Here is a 14,777-nt window from a genome sequence, read left to right as displayed (position 1 = left end):
AGCCGTGTTCCTGGAGGCATTTGTAGCAGGCCCTTCTACCTCTTGGGTGTCCCCTCCGGCCGACCCCCTGGTGGACCTGATTACTACCAGGGCGTGGAAGGAGCCAGATACTGTGGAGCCAGTCCTGAAGCGCCCTGACAGGATCCTCAGTCCCCCTGCCGACAGGCCCCATTGGAGCAAGGGTCCCCCCGTAGATGCCATGTTGATGGCGGCGGCCACTAGGAGCGAACTAGCTCAGGAGAGCCCCTCGGTCCACCCCCCGGGCAAGGAGTCCCGAGCGATGGACTGCTTAGGGAAGCGGGTGTTTAGTTCAGCGTCCTTCTCGGTGAGGTCACTGAATTACATGGCACATGTTATTCGGCTGCAGCAGGATCATATTAAAGAATGCACTGCATTGCCCCCGGAGTCCATGTTGGCGGAGGACAAACAGTTGTACTCCACCCGTATGGCCACTCTTAGGTCCATTTCCAATACCTCTATGCGGCTGCTATTCCATGCCACGGAAGGAGCCGCTAGAGCCAGCGGAGCAGGTCTCGTCATGAGGCGTCAGGCCTGGCTCCGGCATTGTGATTTCGCGGAACCCTTCAAGGCATCTCTCGCAAATGCCCCTTTTGATGATTCTGTCCTATTTGGGAAGACCGTTCGCGACACCTTGGTCCAGAGCGAAAAGGACGGGAAGACGTTGTCTGCCGTCTGAGTCCGCTTCTCTGCTCCCCAGTGGTCCTTCTCCAAGAACCAAAAGGGCAGAAGAAGATGTGGTTCCGGAAGTCGCAACAGTCCCAGTCCGCTCCGGACCCCCAGTCCTTCCGCGGCAGAGGAGGACAGGGAGGACGCCGCCCTAGAGGCAGAGGGGGCCCGAAGAACTTTGGGTCCAGAGATCCTTTCTCCGACCGGCCCACGCAACAGCCCTGAAGGGTTGCCCGACTGCTCCACTCTGGAGGCAGTCGGGGGCGTTTCTCGAGGCACCTGGCAGCTTGGGAGTCCATCACGACAGACCGCTGAGTGCTTCGCATCATATCTAGAGGTTACCAGATCCACTTCTCTTGCCCTCTTCTCTTCCCCAAACACCTCCCCGATGTCCCACCCAATCAGAGGGAGGTCACAGCTGCGGAAATCCGGCAGCTCCTAGAAAAAAGAGCCATCCAACACGTCCCCCCAGACCAGCTTGGATCGGGTTTTTACTCCGGGTTCTTTTTGGTGCCAAAAAAGACGGGGGACTTAAGACCAATCCTCGATCTCTCCCTTTTGAAACTTTCGGTAACCAAAGAAAAGTTCCGGATGGTCACTCTTCAGTCTAGTCTCCCCCTATTACAGGATAATGATTGGATGTGCTCGATAGACCTCAAGGGTGCGTACTATCATATTCTAATGGACAGACGATCCAGGAGGTTTCTCCACTTCCGGTTAGGGGCCAGTCATTACCAATTCAGGGCTCTCCCCTTTGGTCTCACCTCAGCCCCCAGGGTGTTTACCAAAGTGTTAGCAGTGATAGCAGCCCACCTGAGGCTGCAGGGGAATACAGGTTTTTCCGTACCTGGATGACTGGCTTCTGACCGCCTCGACAAGGCATCTACTCTGTACAGCCAGGGATTATTTTCTTCGCCTTGCTCCCTGGCTAGGGATCACAATAAATATAGACAAATCCGCTCTCACCCCGACCCGAGTCATAGATTTCATCGGGGCCTGGTTAAACACAATCAATCTTTGTAGCCTTCTTAACCCCAGAGAGACTTCGAACCCTGAGGTCTCATGTGCGGGCCATCCTTCTATCTTCATCTCCTCTGGCGGAGTTGGTCATGAGGGCTCTAGGCTCAATGGCAGCGGCAATCAACTTGTTACCTATGGCACGTCTGAACATGAGGGTCTTACAGTGGACCCTCCAAGTCCAGTGGTCTTTTCTTCACTACCCTCTGAGTCATCCCATTTCCCTCAGCAGGGCTTGCAAAAGGGCTCTCGTGTGGTGGCTGCAATCTCTGGATCTCCACACGGGACGCCCCTTCTCTATGGCCCTTCCCTTGGCCACGGTGATCACGGACACCTCTCGCCTCGGGTGGGGGGGCACTCTTCGTGCAGGACTGTCCAAGGCACGTGGAACGATACGGAGACCTTTTTGCATATCAATGTCCTGGAGATGAGGGCAGTGCTATTAGCGTTGCAAGCACTTCAGGACCTTCTTCCTGTATGGACATTTGCGATCCAGACGGACATGTCGGTTGTCTGGTACATCAACAAATAAGGGGGAACCAGGTCTTACCCGCTCTGTCGAGAGACCATGAGAGTGTGGGAATGGGCTAGCTCCACCAACCGTTTTCTCATTGCAATGCACATTCCGGGACGGTCCAACATCTTGGCGGACAAACTCAGTCGCACCATCCTTTCCCCTTACGAGTGGTCTCTCAATCCGCACGTAGCGAATCAGATTTTTGCCATATGGGGGCAGCCCTGTTGCGATCTTTTCGCCTCTCCCTCAAACACAAAATGCAACAGCTATTTCGCTTTAATTCCCCAAGTCGGGGAATCTCCGAGAGACGCTCTGGTGCATGTTTGGCCTCCCGGTCTGCTTTATGCTTACCCACCTCTCCCCCTGATGCTAAAGTTTCTACAGAAAGCCAGTCGGTTGGGGAGCAGGATTATCCTCATTGCCCCATTCTGGCCTCGTCAAACCTGGTTTCCTTACCTTTGGTCTCATCTGGTGAATCCTCCTTGGATTCTAGATCCCCTCCCGGATCTGATCTCCCATCCTCTGGGTCTCCCGACCCCGAACCTGGACAGCCTCAAGCTCACAGCTTGGCTGCTCCAGTTCCACTCCTAGCCAGGACTCCCCGCATCTCTTCCCCAGTCAAAGCTATTCTAGTTGCAGCCCACAAGCCTTCTACTAGGAAGGTTTACAGTAGCAAATGGAGACATTTCTCTATCTGGGCAGAACGTCAAAACTTGGATCCCTTCACAGCTCCTTTACCTGCGGTGCTAGACTTCTTATCAGGATTATTTCACCAGGGAGCTAGCTGTTCCACTGTCAAGGTTCAACTAGCAGCTATCTCTCACTACCATGTCGGACATGATCTGCGTCCCTTGATCACTTCAAAGCTGTGCAAGACCTTCCTGAAGGGCACCTTCCTGCTCAGACCTCCGGTAAAGGAAGTGGTACCTCCATGGGATTTGTCGTTAGTGCTTCAGGCTTTGACAGCTCACCCCCTTTGAGCCTGCAGCTTCAGTGGAACTCAAGTATTTGTCTTGGAAGACGGCCTTTCTCGTTGCCATCACCTCTGCCAGAAGAGTTTCTGAAATTCAGGCCCTTTGTGTCAAACCCCCGTATCTAACCTTCCACAAGGATAGAGTCTACCTCAGGACCAATCCCTCCTTTCTCCCTAAGGTTGCTTCTGAATCTAATATCAACCAGTCCATTAATCTGCCAGTTTTCTTTCCCAACTATCACAACAAAGGAGAATACAAACTACACTCGTTGGATGTGCATAGACAACTTCGATTCTATATTCACAGGACATCTGGTCATAGGCAATCCGACCAGTTGTTCGTCTCCTTTGCCAAAAAGAATTTGGGTAAATCGGTATCCAAAGTTACGCTGTCTCGATGGATCTCGCAATGTATTCTTTTGGCTTATAGTTCTGGTAGGCCAGTGCCTCAGGGAGTCCGTGCCCACTCTACCCGATCTATGTCTACCTCTGCTGCTTTTAGATCCAGGGTACCTTTAGATGATATTTGTTCGGCCGCCACTTGGGCCTCATCTCATACCTTTATCAGTCATTATAAGCTGGATATTATCTCCAGAGGGAGAGCATCCTTTGGCTCTGCAGTGTTCCAGAACATCCTTCCATGATGGCCGCCCAAGATTCAGGTAGCTGGGGACTCTGTCCCACAGGTTGCTGCACAAATGAAGTTAACTACTTCAGATTAAGAAGTTATGTACTCACCATAACATTCCATCCGAGTAGATAAACTTCATTTGTCAGCAACCATCCCCCCTTCCTTCTCCCTGACCTTCGATTATTCATTTTTGCTGTCTTCGGAGATGACATTTGAAATTGGTAAATCTGTAGCAGTTGCTGCTTGGGGGCAAACTTAATCTGAGGTCAGTCAGGGTTGGCAGGGGTTTATGGGTAGAGGGAGGAGCTAGGAGCTCGGATCTAAGCTGTTGAAAACTGCCGGCTCAGATCCGAAGTCAGATCCGATACCCACAGGTTGCTGACAAATGAAGTTTATCTACTCAGATGGAACGTTATGGTGAGTACATAACTTCTTATTCTCTGCATCCAAGAAAGCTAGTTACTAGACATGCAATCAGTTTCCACATTTTCATGAAGAGTATCCTCTTACCCATACTAGATTATAGCTTGGCGTGTGTTTAAGTTATTCTGTGGATGCTAAAAGCATACAGAATTTGTTTAAAAAAAAAAGGAAAATATTGTCAAGTTTTCCAGAGTCTGTTGATAAAACAGACATGGTTCCCGTTTTCGTCAGAAAAAGGAGAGCTAATTTAAAATCCTTTTTTCAGAAAAGTTTGAATAACTTGAATAATTGTGATCAGATTATTTAATTGTAATTATTTTTAAGTTTTTAGATGTTGGATCATGTACACTGTATATTACAGTGAGGAAAATTGATATTCAGGGTTATTTTACTTGTAAATCTAAATGTATTGTTTATTCAGTGAGATGCTCTGGATGTCAGTCTTTCTGTGTTGGCAGAAATACAAAGGAATTGCACAGCAAAATTTATGAACATATATATTCTGTGTAAAATAGTAATGCCCTGGCTAAATACAGCAGCGAGTGTAAATTCAAACCTAGCTATTTGTTTATTGTTATAGATTGGGTTAGGGATTTTAGTTACAGATTTGATGCTGAAGATGAACTGGATTGAAAGGAATATTGCTGGCAGCTTAACATGGATGCTTGCAACAGCCCTGGGCTAAATGGTAGAGAATTTGAAAGTCTAAAAAGAAAAAAAAAAATGAGGCATTGAGATCTGTGATTGGTTCTTACAATCACATGATCTAGTTACATAAGAATATTTTAAATGTGTTTTAATTTTGTCTGATGAAGTCTCATATAAAGACAAAAGCACTTGCGTATTGTGGAATAAATGCAAATTTGTTTTTTAGTTGTTTTTGACTTTGAAATAGTGTTCATAGCTCTCAACCTTCCATCTCCAAAATGAGGAACATTACCTCTAATAATGTGGAACACCTACTAAGAGCTTTCTAACAACTTCAAATAGGAAGCTTACAGATGTTTAAAATGTGCTACTTTATACTTATAAAATGTTCTTTTGATACATTGATATAATTCAGTACTATTTACCTTGGATATCAGCTAAAAAATTACTAACACTAAATAAGTTACAGACCCTTTCAGTGTGGAACTTTGAGGAACATCGGCTTTTTTATGACCCAAAATGAGGAACGTTCCTCATATTGAGGTACACTTGAGAGGTATGATAGTGTTTACATTGTTATAGTTATAAGTTGTTATAGTAATATTTAGACATAGGATTCAAGTTTCCTGTTAAAGAAAGCACAGAGCAACTGTTTCAATGTGAGGCACATGCCAGCTGATGTCAAAGAAGAAGTGACGTGAGACTTCTGCCCAAACCCAACAGGATATTGGACTGCTTGAAGTTCAGCCTGGCGGAAATATTATTGAGTAGAAAACTATTTGTTAGAATAGTACCTACCACAGGATTTTCCATTGACGATCTACTTCTATTGAAATCTTCTATGGTGAGTGTCTCATAGAGCCGTACTTTTTCCACAACCTAACTTCATACTTTAAAAAAACAGAAAGTTCTGTACAGTGAGCAGTCCAGACTGTTATAGTGGTACAACTCATTTTGGTAACACTGTAGGAGCTCATAAATGTGGAGTGCTAATTTTGAAATGTTGTAGCCAGGTATTGTCTTCAATCATGGGTCAAACTAACATTTTTTTTTAAATTTTGAAGACTCTTCTAGTTCATCATCATTTCAAGGAAGCAGACCACCTGAGAAACAAAATTCCAGAGCATTGGAAAGATGTTACAGTGAAGCGAGTGATTCTGAGGATGAACATTACAATCCAAAATTGCCTTGTAACTTGAAAGGTAAAACAGGTCACCGTAATCACCGACAGAGAGAGAGAAAAGTAATTGCAATAAGGCCAAAGCAGGACCAGAAATTTTTGGTAAACCAAGTTTTAAAAGCTGAAAAAGAAAACAGAGATGGTAATATTGATTCTTTGATGACTGATACTGTGTCAACAAACTGCGTTGGAGTGACTGCAAAAAGTAAGTATACGTAATATATTTGATACATAATTTTTTTCTGAATGCTAGTTTGCATTTTCACTTGAAGCATTTCAAAGGAAAGCTGCAGACAGAATCAGAAGAGGTGTTGAGGTCACATAGAAATTTCTGTATTTAATTTGCTTGTTTTTTTAATTATAATACCCCTAATAGGGTCATTTTTGTCACAGAAAGTGGTACAGCATTCCATAGCATCAATGGCATAAAAGAGAAAGTACTAGCTCCAACTGAATTTTTTGTACCTTATAAATTCACTATAATCCCTTGTTCGCCAGTTAGAAAAAAAGAAATTAGTGGCTTTGGGGGCTGTAAGCAGTTTACTTCTAACCTCAGATGTTCTTATGGGTCAGTGTTGCAGTAATTATCACCATAATACAGTGCTAGTTTGTACCTCACTGTATGCTTCCATCTTTCAGTCTATTGGCTCAGCCTATGGCCTCCAGAGTTAGGCATATATGAACCCCAGCGGGGGGCTTCTATTTGCTTCATATTAACAGTAGAGGTGCAAGCATTTAGAGTTTGTGCTTTATGTCCAAGCTGCCAGAACTGTCTAAATGTGCATATAGATGCCAGATTCCACAAAAAGATTTCCACTCTCATTACACTTTTTTGTAAGGGGTGGGCTTAGTATGACATTTCCTCTTGCATTTTTCATGTGAGGTTTAGATGAGAAATCCAGAGGAGAAAGGAATTGGTTCTTCAGGCCTATTTGGGCATGTGAGGCAACACACAGCAGTTACCTCCCTCAGATCTCCATCTATAAAAAAAAAAAAAACAAAAACAACAAAAAAAACTTAAGAACCATATTGAAGCAGGTCCACAGTGAAAGAGACTGAAAACTGTAGGCTGGGATCTTACTTCAGTCCTGGCTCTCCTTCCTAGGCCCAAAGATATCAGAACTGTGGAAGTACATTCACAACTCACAGCTCAGATGCTTGGGATCTCTGAAGCTTCTGGAGATACCATTCAGGGAGACCATCATGCCTCTGACTGATTAGATGTCCTTTCAGATCCAATATACTGCAGCTGTGGACAGACCAAATGCCTGTTCTGACACCTATTTCAATTTCATATTTGAGGGCGAGAATATCCCTATTATATTGGTCAGTGAGGACACCAGAATCTACTGATTCAGGGCTGATGTCCTTGCGTCCTTGTGTCTTAAGCAGCCACACTCTCTATCTTGAGGACCCAGATATCTGAGGGGTCGATGCCCACCATGTTAGAACCCTTGCTTTTAACTAATATGCATATGCTAGACGAGACCACGCTCAGCCTATCTCCCAGTTTTGGTTTAAATTGGCCCAGGATTTCCCTCAAGTTTATACAGATCCTGCTAGCCAATTCAGATCAGTTGTCCAATTTTGGAGTCATCCCACCATCGCCAGAAGAGGGAGAGGGAACTCACTCCCAAGAAAGCAATTAAACTGCTCAAGCTCTGAAGGGAGGCAAGATTTTCAACATCAGTGTTAAAGTAGACTAAGCCATATGGGTCTTCCCAATGCCATCAGCCAGCTTTTCAAACTGTGAGGCGCCCTGCACACACTTCAGATGTCAGGAGGTTAAGAGGGGCTCCATATACAAAGACTGTGCCAAAACTGTCAAAGCCTTCTTGCCACTAAAGTGCTCTCTTTTTGTGAGCTTCTCTTAAGGCAATGCTGATAAGTTCCATGTTGGGGAAAACCTTCCACAAAAATTATTTTTCAAGGAAAACTTTTTACTACACATTTGATATGTTGTGAACTGTCACTACTTGTAGGGGAGTTTTGTATATGAATGCTTATGTGAACAAACTGTATGAATCATCAAATCTGAAGTAGGAGAATTCATTTGTCAGCAACCTGTGGGTATGGATCCGATATCGGATCCGAACCGGCATGGTTTATCCAGCTATGGATCCGAGCTCCTAGATCCTCCCCTCACCCATAATGCCCTGCTCTCCCTACATGACCTCAGATCTAGTTTGCCGCGCATGGTAAAGGCTGGGTCGTCAGAACTCCAAAAGCTAAGTCTTGGTATTCTTATTAAAGGGTTTTAAAACTTTTAAGTTGTGTGAAAGTTATAGGTTTCCCTTCTGTTTATATCTTTTTTTGGGTTAATTTAATATAGTTTTTACCCTTCCCTCGCTGGTTCGTAGTTGGTGTGTGTGTGTTTTTTTTGGGGGCCTTTGTGTGAGTGTTTTAGTTTATTTTATTGTTACTATTTAAAAAAAAAAAAAAAAAAAAAAATAGTGATGTCTGAGGCCCCAAAGGCTGTTTTTTTCAAAGTGCTCCGAGTGTGGCCATAAGCTTTCCCCTGTTGATGGCCACACTCGGTGCGTTCGATGCCTTGGGTTTGAACACCTCACTTCAGGGTGTTCAATCTGTGCAGGGTTCATCCCCAGGGCATTGAAGGAGTGGAGGTCGAAGCTGGTCTTGGCGGGACTCTTGCCCCAAGACTCGGCTTCAGCCCCCGCCCCCTTGGTGGTCACTGCTTCTGCAGTCCCTGCCTTGCCTGCTCCCCCTCCTCCACCCGGGATTCAAACTCCCGCCAAAGGGTCGGAGGAGAGGGAAGCCAGGAAAAGGACCGGAGAAGCACCACAAGCGGCGGGCCGAGACCTCCGTTTCGGCCCCGCCGGCTAAGCGGGCTTCTCCTCCGGCCTCTCTGGCTGCTGGCTCTCCCCCTCCTCGGCTCCGGTCCCCGTGCTTTTCACCGGAGCCTGAAGATGAGGAGACCCAACCTCCTTCGAGGCTATCGAGGCGGCACTCAAGGCCTACCTCGGTAGCCTCGTCGAGGTCTACTTACAGCCTCTCCGATGCTGATCTGGACCGGATGATGCGAAGGTTCATCCAAGCCCAGATGCAGATGGGAGTGCTCCTGCCTCCCCTGGGGAGCTCGACCCCTTTTAAGCCCATTGCTCGTTCTCCGACCCGCTACCCGGGTTGGAGCGCCGAGCCGGGCAGCCTCGAGCAGCGGGTGGGTCGGCGCCGACAGTACTGGGTACTTCGGATCCGACCCTGCCCTCGAGTCTGTCGGATCCGACCTCTCGGAGCCTTGGCCCAAGTTTCGGATCCGAGGGACTCAATGTGCCTTCGGCGCCGTCCTTGTCAGAGCACACTGGTCCCTCGGATCCGAGGGGCTCGGCGCCGGCTCCGATCCGCTCATCGGATCCGAGGGGGAGCCGACTTTCGGATCCTATTGTCGAGGCTGGCTCCCCCTCGGCTTTTGATGTAGTGGAGAGGGCTCTGTTGAGGGCATCCGGACCCCCGGTCCTTGCTTCGGCTCCATCCCGCACTCCATCTGCTCTGGGCCAGGCTTCCATCACCCGGCCACTGGGACAGCCCGCTTCACTGCCCCAAGCAGTTCCTGTGGTTCTGGACATTGCTGATGGGGCTCCTCGGACAGCCCCCCCGAGGAAGCACCTCGCAAGCATTCGTGTAAGAGGAGGCACAGACTCCCCCGAGTCTTTGACCGAAGACACTGACTTGGAGGAAGGGGAAGGCTCCCCAAGATCACCCCCTGAGGATGTCTCCTTCGGAGACATCAGGAAATGTTACGGATTAGAGGTGGGTGGTCTGCCTCAAAGTCTTCTTCGGACGAGTCAGTGTTCTTGGAGGCATTTGAAGCGGGCCCGTCTACCTCTTGGGTGTCCCCTCCTGCCGACCCCCTGGTGGACCTTATTACCACCAGGGCGTGGAAGGACCCGGACACCGTGGAGCCAATCCCTAAGAGGCCCGACAGGATCCTTAGCCCCCCTGCTGACCGTGCCCGCTGGAGCAAGGGACCCCCGGTAGATGCCATGTTGTCGGCAGCAGCCACTAAGAGGGAACTCGCCCAGGAGAGTCCTTCAGTCCATCCCCCGAGCAAGGAGTCTCGGATGATGGACCATTTGGGGAAGTGAATCTTTAGTTCAGTGACCTTCTCAGTGAGGGCGCTCAACTATTTGGCACATGTCATTAGGATGCAGCGCGATCTTGTCAAGGAATACGCTGCATCCCCCCCAGAGTCCATATCGGAGGAGGACAAACTTATGCACTCCACCTGTATGGCCACTCTTCGTTCTGTGACTAACACCTCTATGCGGTTACTTTCCCATGCTACCAAGGGAGTCGCTAGAGCTGCGGGAGCGGGCCTAGTCACAAGACGGCAGGCCTGGCTCTGCCACTGCGATTTTACGGAGCCCTTCAATGCGTCATTCACGAATGCCCCCTTTGACGGTTCTGCCCTTTTTGGCAAGACAGGTCGCAATACCTTGGTTCAGAGCGAGAAGGACGGGAAGACGCTGTCAACCATCGGAGTCCGCTTCTCTGTGCCCCAGAGGTCCTACTCTAGGAACCAAAAGGGCCAGAAGAAGATGTGGTTCCGGAAGTGGCAGCATTCCCAACCCGCTCCGGACAACCAGTCCTTCCACGGCGGAGGAGGACAGGGAGGACGCCGCCCTAGGGGCAGAGGGGCTCCCAGGAACTTTGGGTCCAGGGAACCTTTCTCTGAATGGCCCACGCAGCAACCCTGAGGGGTTGCCCGACTGCTCCACTCTGGAGGCAGTCGGGGGCGTTCCGGAGCACCTAGCGGCATGGGAGTCCATTACATCGGACCGCTGGGTACTCCGGATTATATCCAGAGGTTACAAGATCCCCTTTCTTCATGTCAAAAGTTAAAAATCCTCCCCGATGTTCCACCCGATCAGACGGAGGCCGCTTCAGCAGAAATTGGCCATCTGCTGAGAGAGCCTTCCAGCCCGTCCTCCCAGATCGGATCACGGTTCTACTCAAGGTTCTTTTTTAGTGCCAAAAAAAAACGGGGGACCTAAGACCCATTCTAGACCTGTCCCTGTTGAACCTGTCAGTTCCCAAAGAGATGTTCCGGATGGTCACTTTGCAGTCCATCCCTCCCCCTTCTAGGGGAGAGTCACTGGATGTGCTCTATAGACCACAAGGACGCGTACTTCACTTTCTGATGGACAGACGATCCAGGAGGTTTCTTCGCTTTCGGCTGCGAGCCAGTCACTACCAGTTCAGGGTCCTTCCCTTTGGTCTCAACACAGCCCCCAGGGTGTTCACCAAAGTGTTAGCAGTGGTTGCGGCCCACCTGAGGCTTCAGGGGGTGCAGGTCTTTCCGTACCTAGACGACTGCTTCTCACTGCCCCAACAAGGCATCTACTCTCTTTGGCAAGAGACTCCTTCCTTTGTCTAGCTCCCAAGCTAGGCATCACGGTAAACATAGAAAAGTCCAACCTGGTCCCTACTCAAACAATAGAATTTATAGGAGCCAGGTTAGACACGAAATTTAAGAGCCTTTCTCACAACCAACAGGGTTCGGAATCTGCGACTCCAGGTGCGGGCCATCCTTCACTCCAGCTCAACACCTGTGGAATTGATCCTGCGGGCGCTAGGGTCTATAGCGGCAGCAATTACTCTTCTTCCGCACGCCCGCTTGAACATGCGGGTGCTTCAATGGACACTTCAGGTGCAATGGTCATTTCTCTCCCTCCCCCTGTATCATCCCATTGCAATCAGCAAGGCTTGCAAGCGGTCTCCCTTGTGGTGGCTCCATTCTCCGGACCTCCACAGGGGCCGCCCCTTTTGTGCATCTCCCCCTCTCGCCACGGTGACCATGGACGCTCCGCCTCGGGTGGGGGCATTTTGGGCGGATGGTCCAAGGCACGTGGAGCGATTCAGAGACCTCCCTGCATATCAGTGTTCTGGAAATGAGGGCGGTGCTCTTGGCGTTGCAAGCACTTCAGGCCCTCCTTCCCCTGGGAACTATTGTGATTCAATCAGACAACATGTCGGTGGTCTGGTACATCAACAAACAGGGGGGAACCAGGTCTTACCCTTTATGTCGAGAAGCCATGAGAGTGTGGGAATGGGCGATCTCCACCAACCGCTTTCTCATCACAACGCATATTCCGGGTCGGACCAACATCCTAGCGGACAAGCTCAGTCGCACCATTCTCTCCCCTTACGAGTGGTCTCTCAATTCTCAAGTAGCGAAACGTATCTTCGTACAATGGGGGACTCCCTGTTGCGATCTCTTTGCTTCTTCTTTAAACGCCAAGTGCGACAGTTTTTTCGCTCTAATCCCCCCTCCAGGAGATTCTCCGAGAGATGCTCTGGTGCATACTTGGCTTCCCGGTCTTCTTTACGCATACCCCCCTCTACCTCTGATGCTACAAGTACTTCAGAAAGCCTCTCGGTTGGGGTGCAGAATGATCCTCATTGCCCCGTTCTGGCCTCGACAGATCTGGTTCCCTTACCTAAGGTCTCATTCAGTGAATCCACCTTGGATTCTAGATCCCATTCCGGATCTGATATCACACCTGTCGAACCTGCCAACTCCGAACCTGGACAACCTGAAGTTGACTGCTTGGCTGCTCCAGTTCCACTCCTAATCAGGACTCCCGGTATCTCGTCCCCAGTTAAGGCCATTCTGGTAGCGGCCCACAAGCCCTCTACCAGAAAAATTTACCGCAGTAAATGGAAGCGTTTCTCCATTTGGGCAGAGCGGCAAGGCCTAGATCCTTTCACGGTTCCCCTTCCTTTGGTTCTAGATTGCCTTACTACTCTCTTTAATGATGGCGCCAGTAGTTCCACGGTCAAAATTCAGCTGGCGGCCATATCTTATTACCATGTTGGACACGATTCAGGGTCTCTTATGTCGGCTAAGTTATGCAAAACCTTCCTAAAAGGCACCTTTTTGCTCAGACCCCTGTCAAAGAAACGGTTCCCCGTGGGATCTTTCCTTGGTACTTCAGGCCTTGACCGCTCCCCTTGAACCTGCGGCCAGTCGATCTTAAATACTTGTCCTTTAAGACTGCTTTTTTGGTAGCCATTACTTCGGTTAAGAGAGTTTCAGAGCTTCAGGCCCTGTCCATGAAACCGCCTTATTTGATTTTTCATCCGGACCGGGTGTACCTAAGGACCAATCCTTCCTTTCTTCCTAAAGTAGCTTTGGAAGCTAACATTAATCAGTCCATCATCCTCCCTGTTTTCTTCCCTAAGTATCAAAAGAAAGGCGAATACAAGCTGCATTCCTTGGATGTTCACAGGCAGCTTCGTTTTTACCTTCATAGGACAGCTGGTCATAGGCAATCAGACCAGTTGTTCATTTCTTTTGCCAAATTCAATCTGGGTAAACCAATTTCCAAAGTTTCTTTGTCACTCTGGATTTCTCAGTGTATTCTGTTGGCGTACCAAGCCTCTGGGAGGCCCGCACCGGAGGGAGTCCATGCTCATTCGACCCGGTCTGTCTCTACTTCAGCGGCCTTTAAGTCTAGGGTTCCTCTGGATGACATTTGTTCAGCAGCCACTTGGGCTTCATCTTATACCTTTATTACTCATTACAAGCTGGAAGTCACTTCTAGAGGTAGAGCATCCTTTGGCTCCGCGGTGCTCCGGAATATCCTTCCATGATGGCCACCCAAGATTCAGGTAGCTGGGGACTCTGTCCCACAGGTTGCTGACAAATGAATTCTCCTACTTCAGATTTAGAAGTTATGTACTTACCATAACGTTCCATCTGAGTAGGTGGATTCATTTGTCTGCAACCATCCCGCCCTCCTATCCTCCTGGCCTTGTCAGTTTCCTGCATAGGGTGTGTTACCCTTTGGTTAGGGTAGTTGGTGCAGGGCAAACTCGATCTGAGGTCATGTAGGGAGAGCAGGGCATTATGGGTGAGGGGAGGAGCTAGGAGCTCGGATCCATAGCTGGATAAACCATGCCTGTTCGGATCCGATATCGGATCCATACCCACAGGTTGCAGACAAATGAATCCACCTACTCAGATGGAATGTTATGATAAGTACATAACTTCTAATTTTTTTATATTTTTCTTAAAGGTTTGTGTGTGTTTTTTTTTTTTTTAGTTAGTAGCAGGTTCTTGTACTTTTTGGGGGGGCTGTCAGTGGATGTGATGTTGTCAATCTCGCCTTTATTCTCACTTGTGGGTCGGATCCGTTTCTGACTTTTTCAAAATCTCGAAGCCTTCAGCAAAACTTGTGGGCATTCTGCCTTACCCATGATGCAATTCCCTAAACCCTCAGATCTCGTTTGCCGGTCAGCAAAAGACGTGGTTCTTCCAGGAAGCTCTGGGCTAAGTGGCAGTTTTATTATTGTATTTCTTACTTAATCGACTTTTGTACTTGGTTTCTGTTATATTTCTTAGTTAGTAATTCCCTTGCCTTCTTTAGTCCGATTTTTGTTAAGGACATTCTTTTTGCGAGTGTTTACCTCTTCTAAGCTTTCCCTTTCCAACGTTCATTTTAAGTTAGAGGACTTTCTTTCACCACCTACTTCTATAATTTAGAAAAAAAAAAACTTTCTATATTTTCTCAATCTGGTCAATGTCCGTTTTAGAGGGTGTTCGTGTGTGTGTGTTCCCTTCTCCCTTTTTTTCTGAAGCTAAAATTTGTATTGCTTGTATCTGAATTTAATACGTCTCAAAAACAGGATGGGAAACCCTTAGGGTTTAAAAAAATATGAATAATGTGACAAAAAGATG

At 48.2% G+C, this 14,777-nt stretch overlaps 1 protein-coding gene across 1 annotated transcript in view; it reads left to right on the top strand.

The window, feature by feature from the left end:
• SGO1 (shugoshin 1) overlaps positions 1-14,777 on the top strand; it is a 1,219,270-nt gene that overhangs the window by 837,768 nt on the left and 366,725 nt on the right. Inside the window, exon 9 of the mRNA XM_044066235.1 lies at positions 5,961-6,281. Coding sequence (XP_043922170.1) covers positions 5,961-6,281 — 321 coding nt within the window. The remainder of the gene's footprint in view (positions 1-5,960; positions 6,282-14,777) is intronic.

Source organism: Protopterus annectens, chromosome 3.part1, assembly GCF_019279795.1.
Source record: "Protopterus annectens isolate FY-2018-M chromosome 3.part1, PAN1.0, whole genome shotgun sequence".
NCBI lineage: Eukaryota > Metazoa > Chordata > Ceratodontiformes > Protopteridae > Protopterus > Protopterus annectens.
Note: the sequence above shows the minus strand (reverse complement) of the source record. Positions and strands in the feature narration are given on the sequence as shown.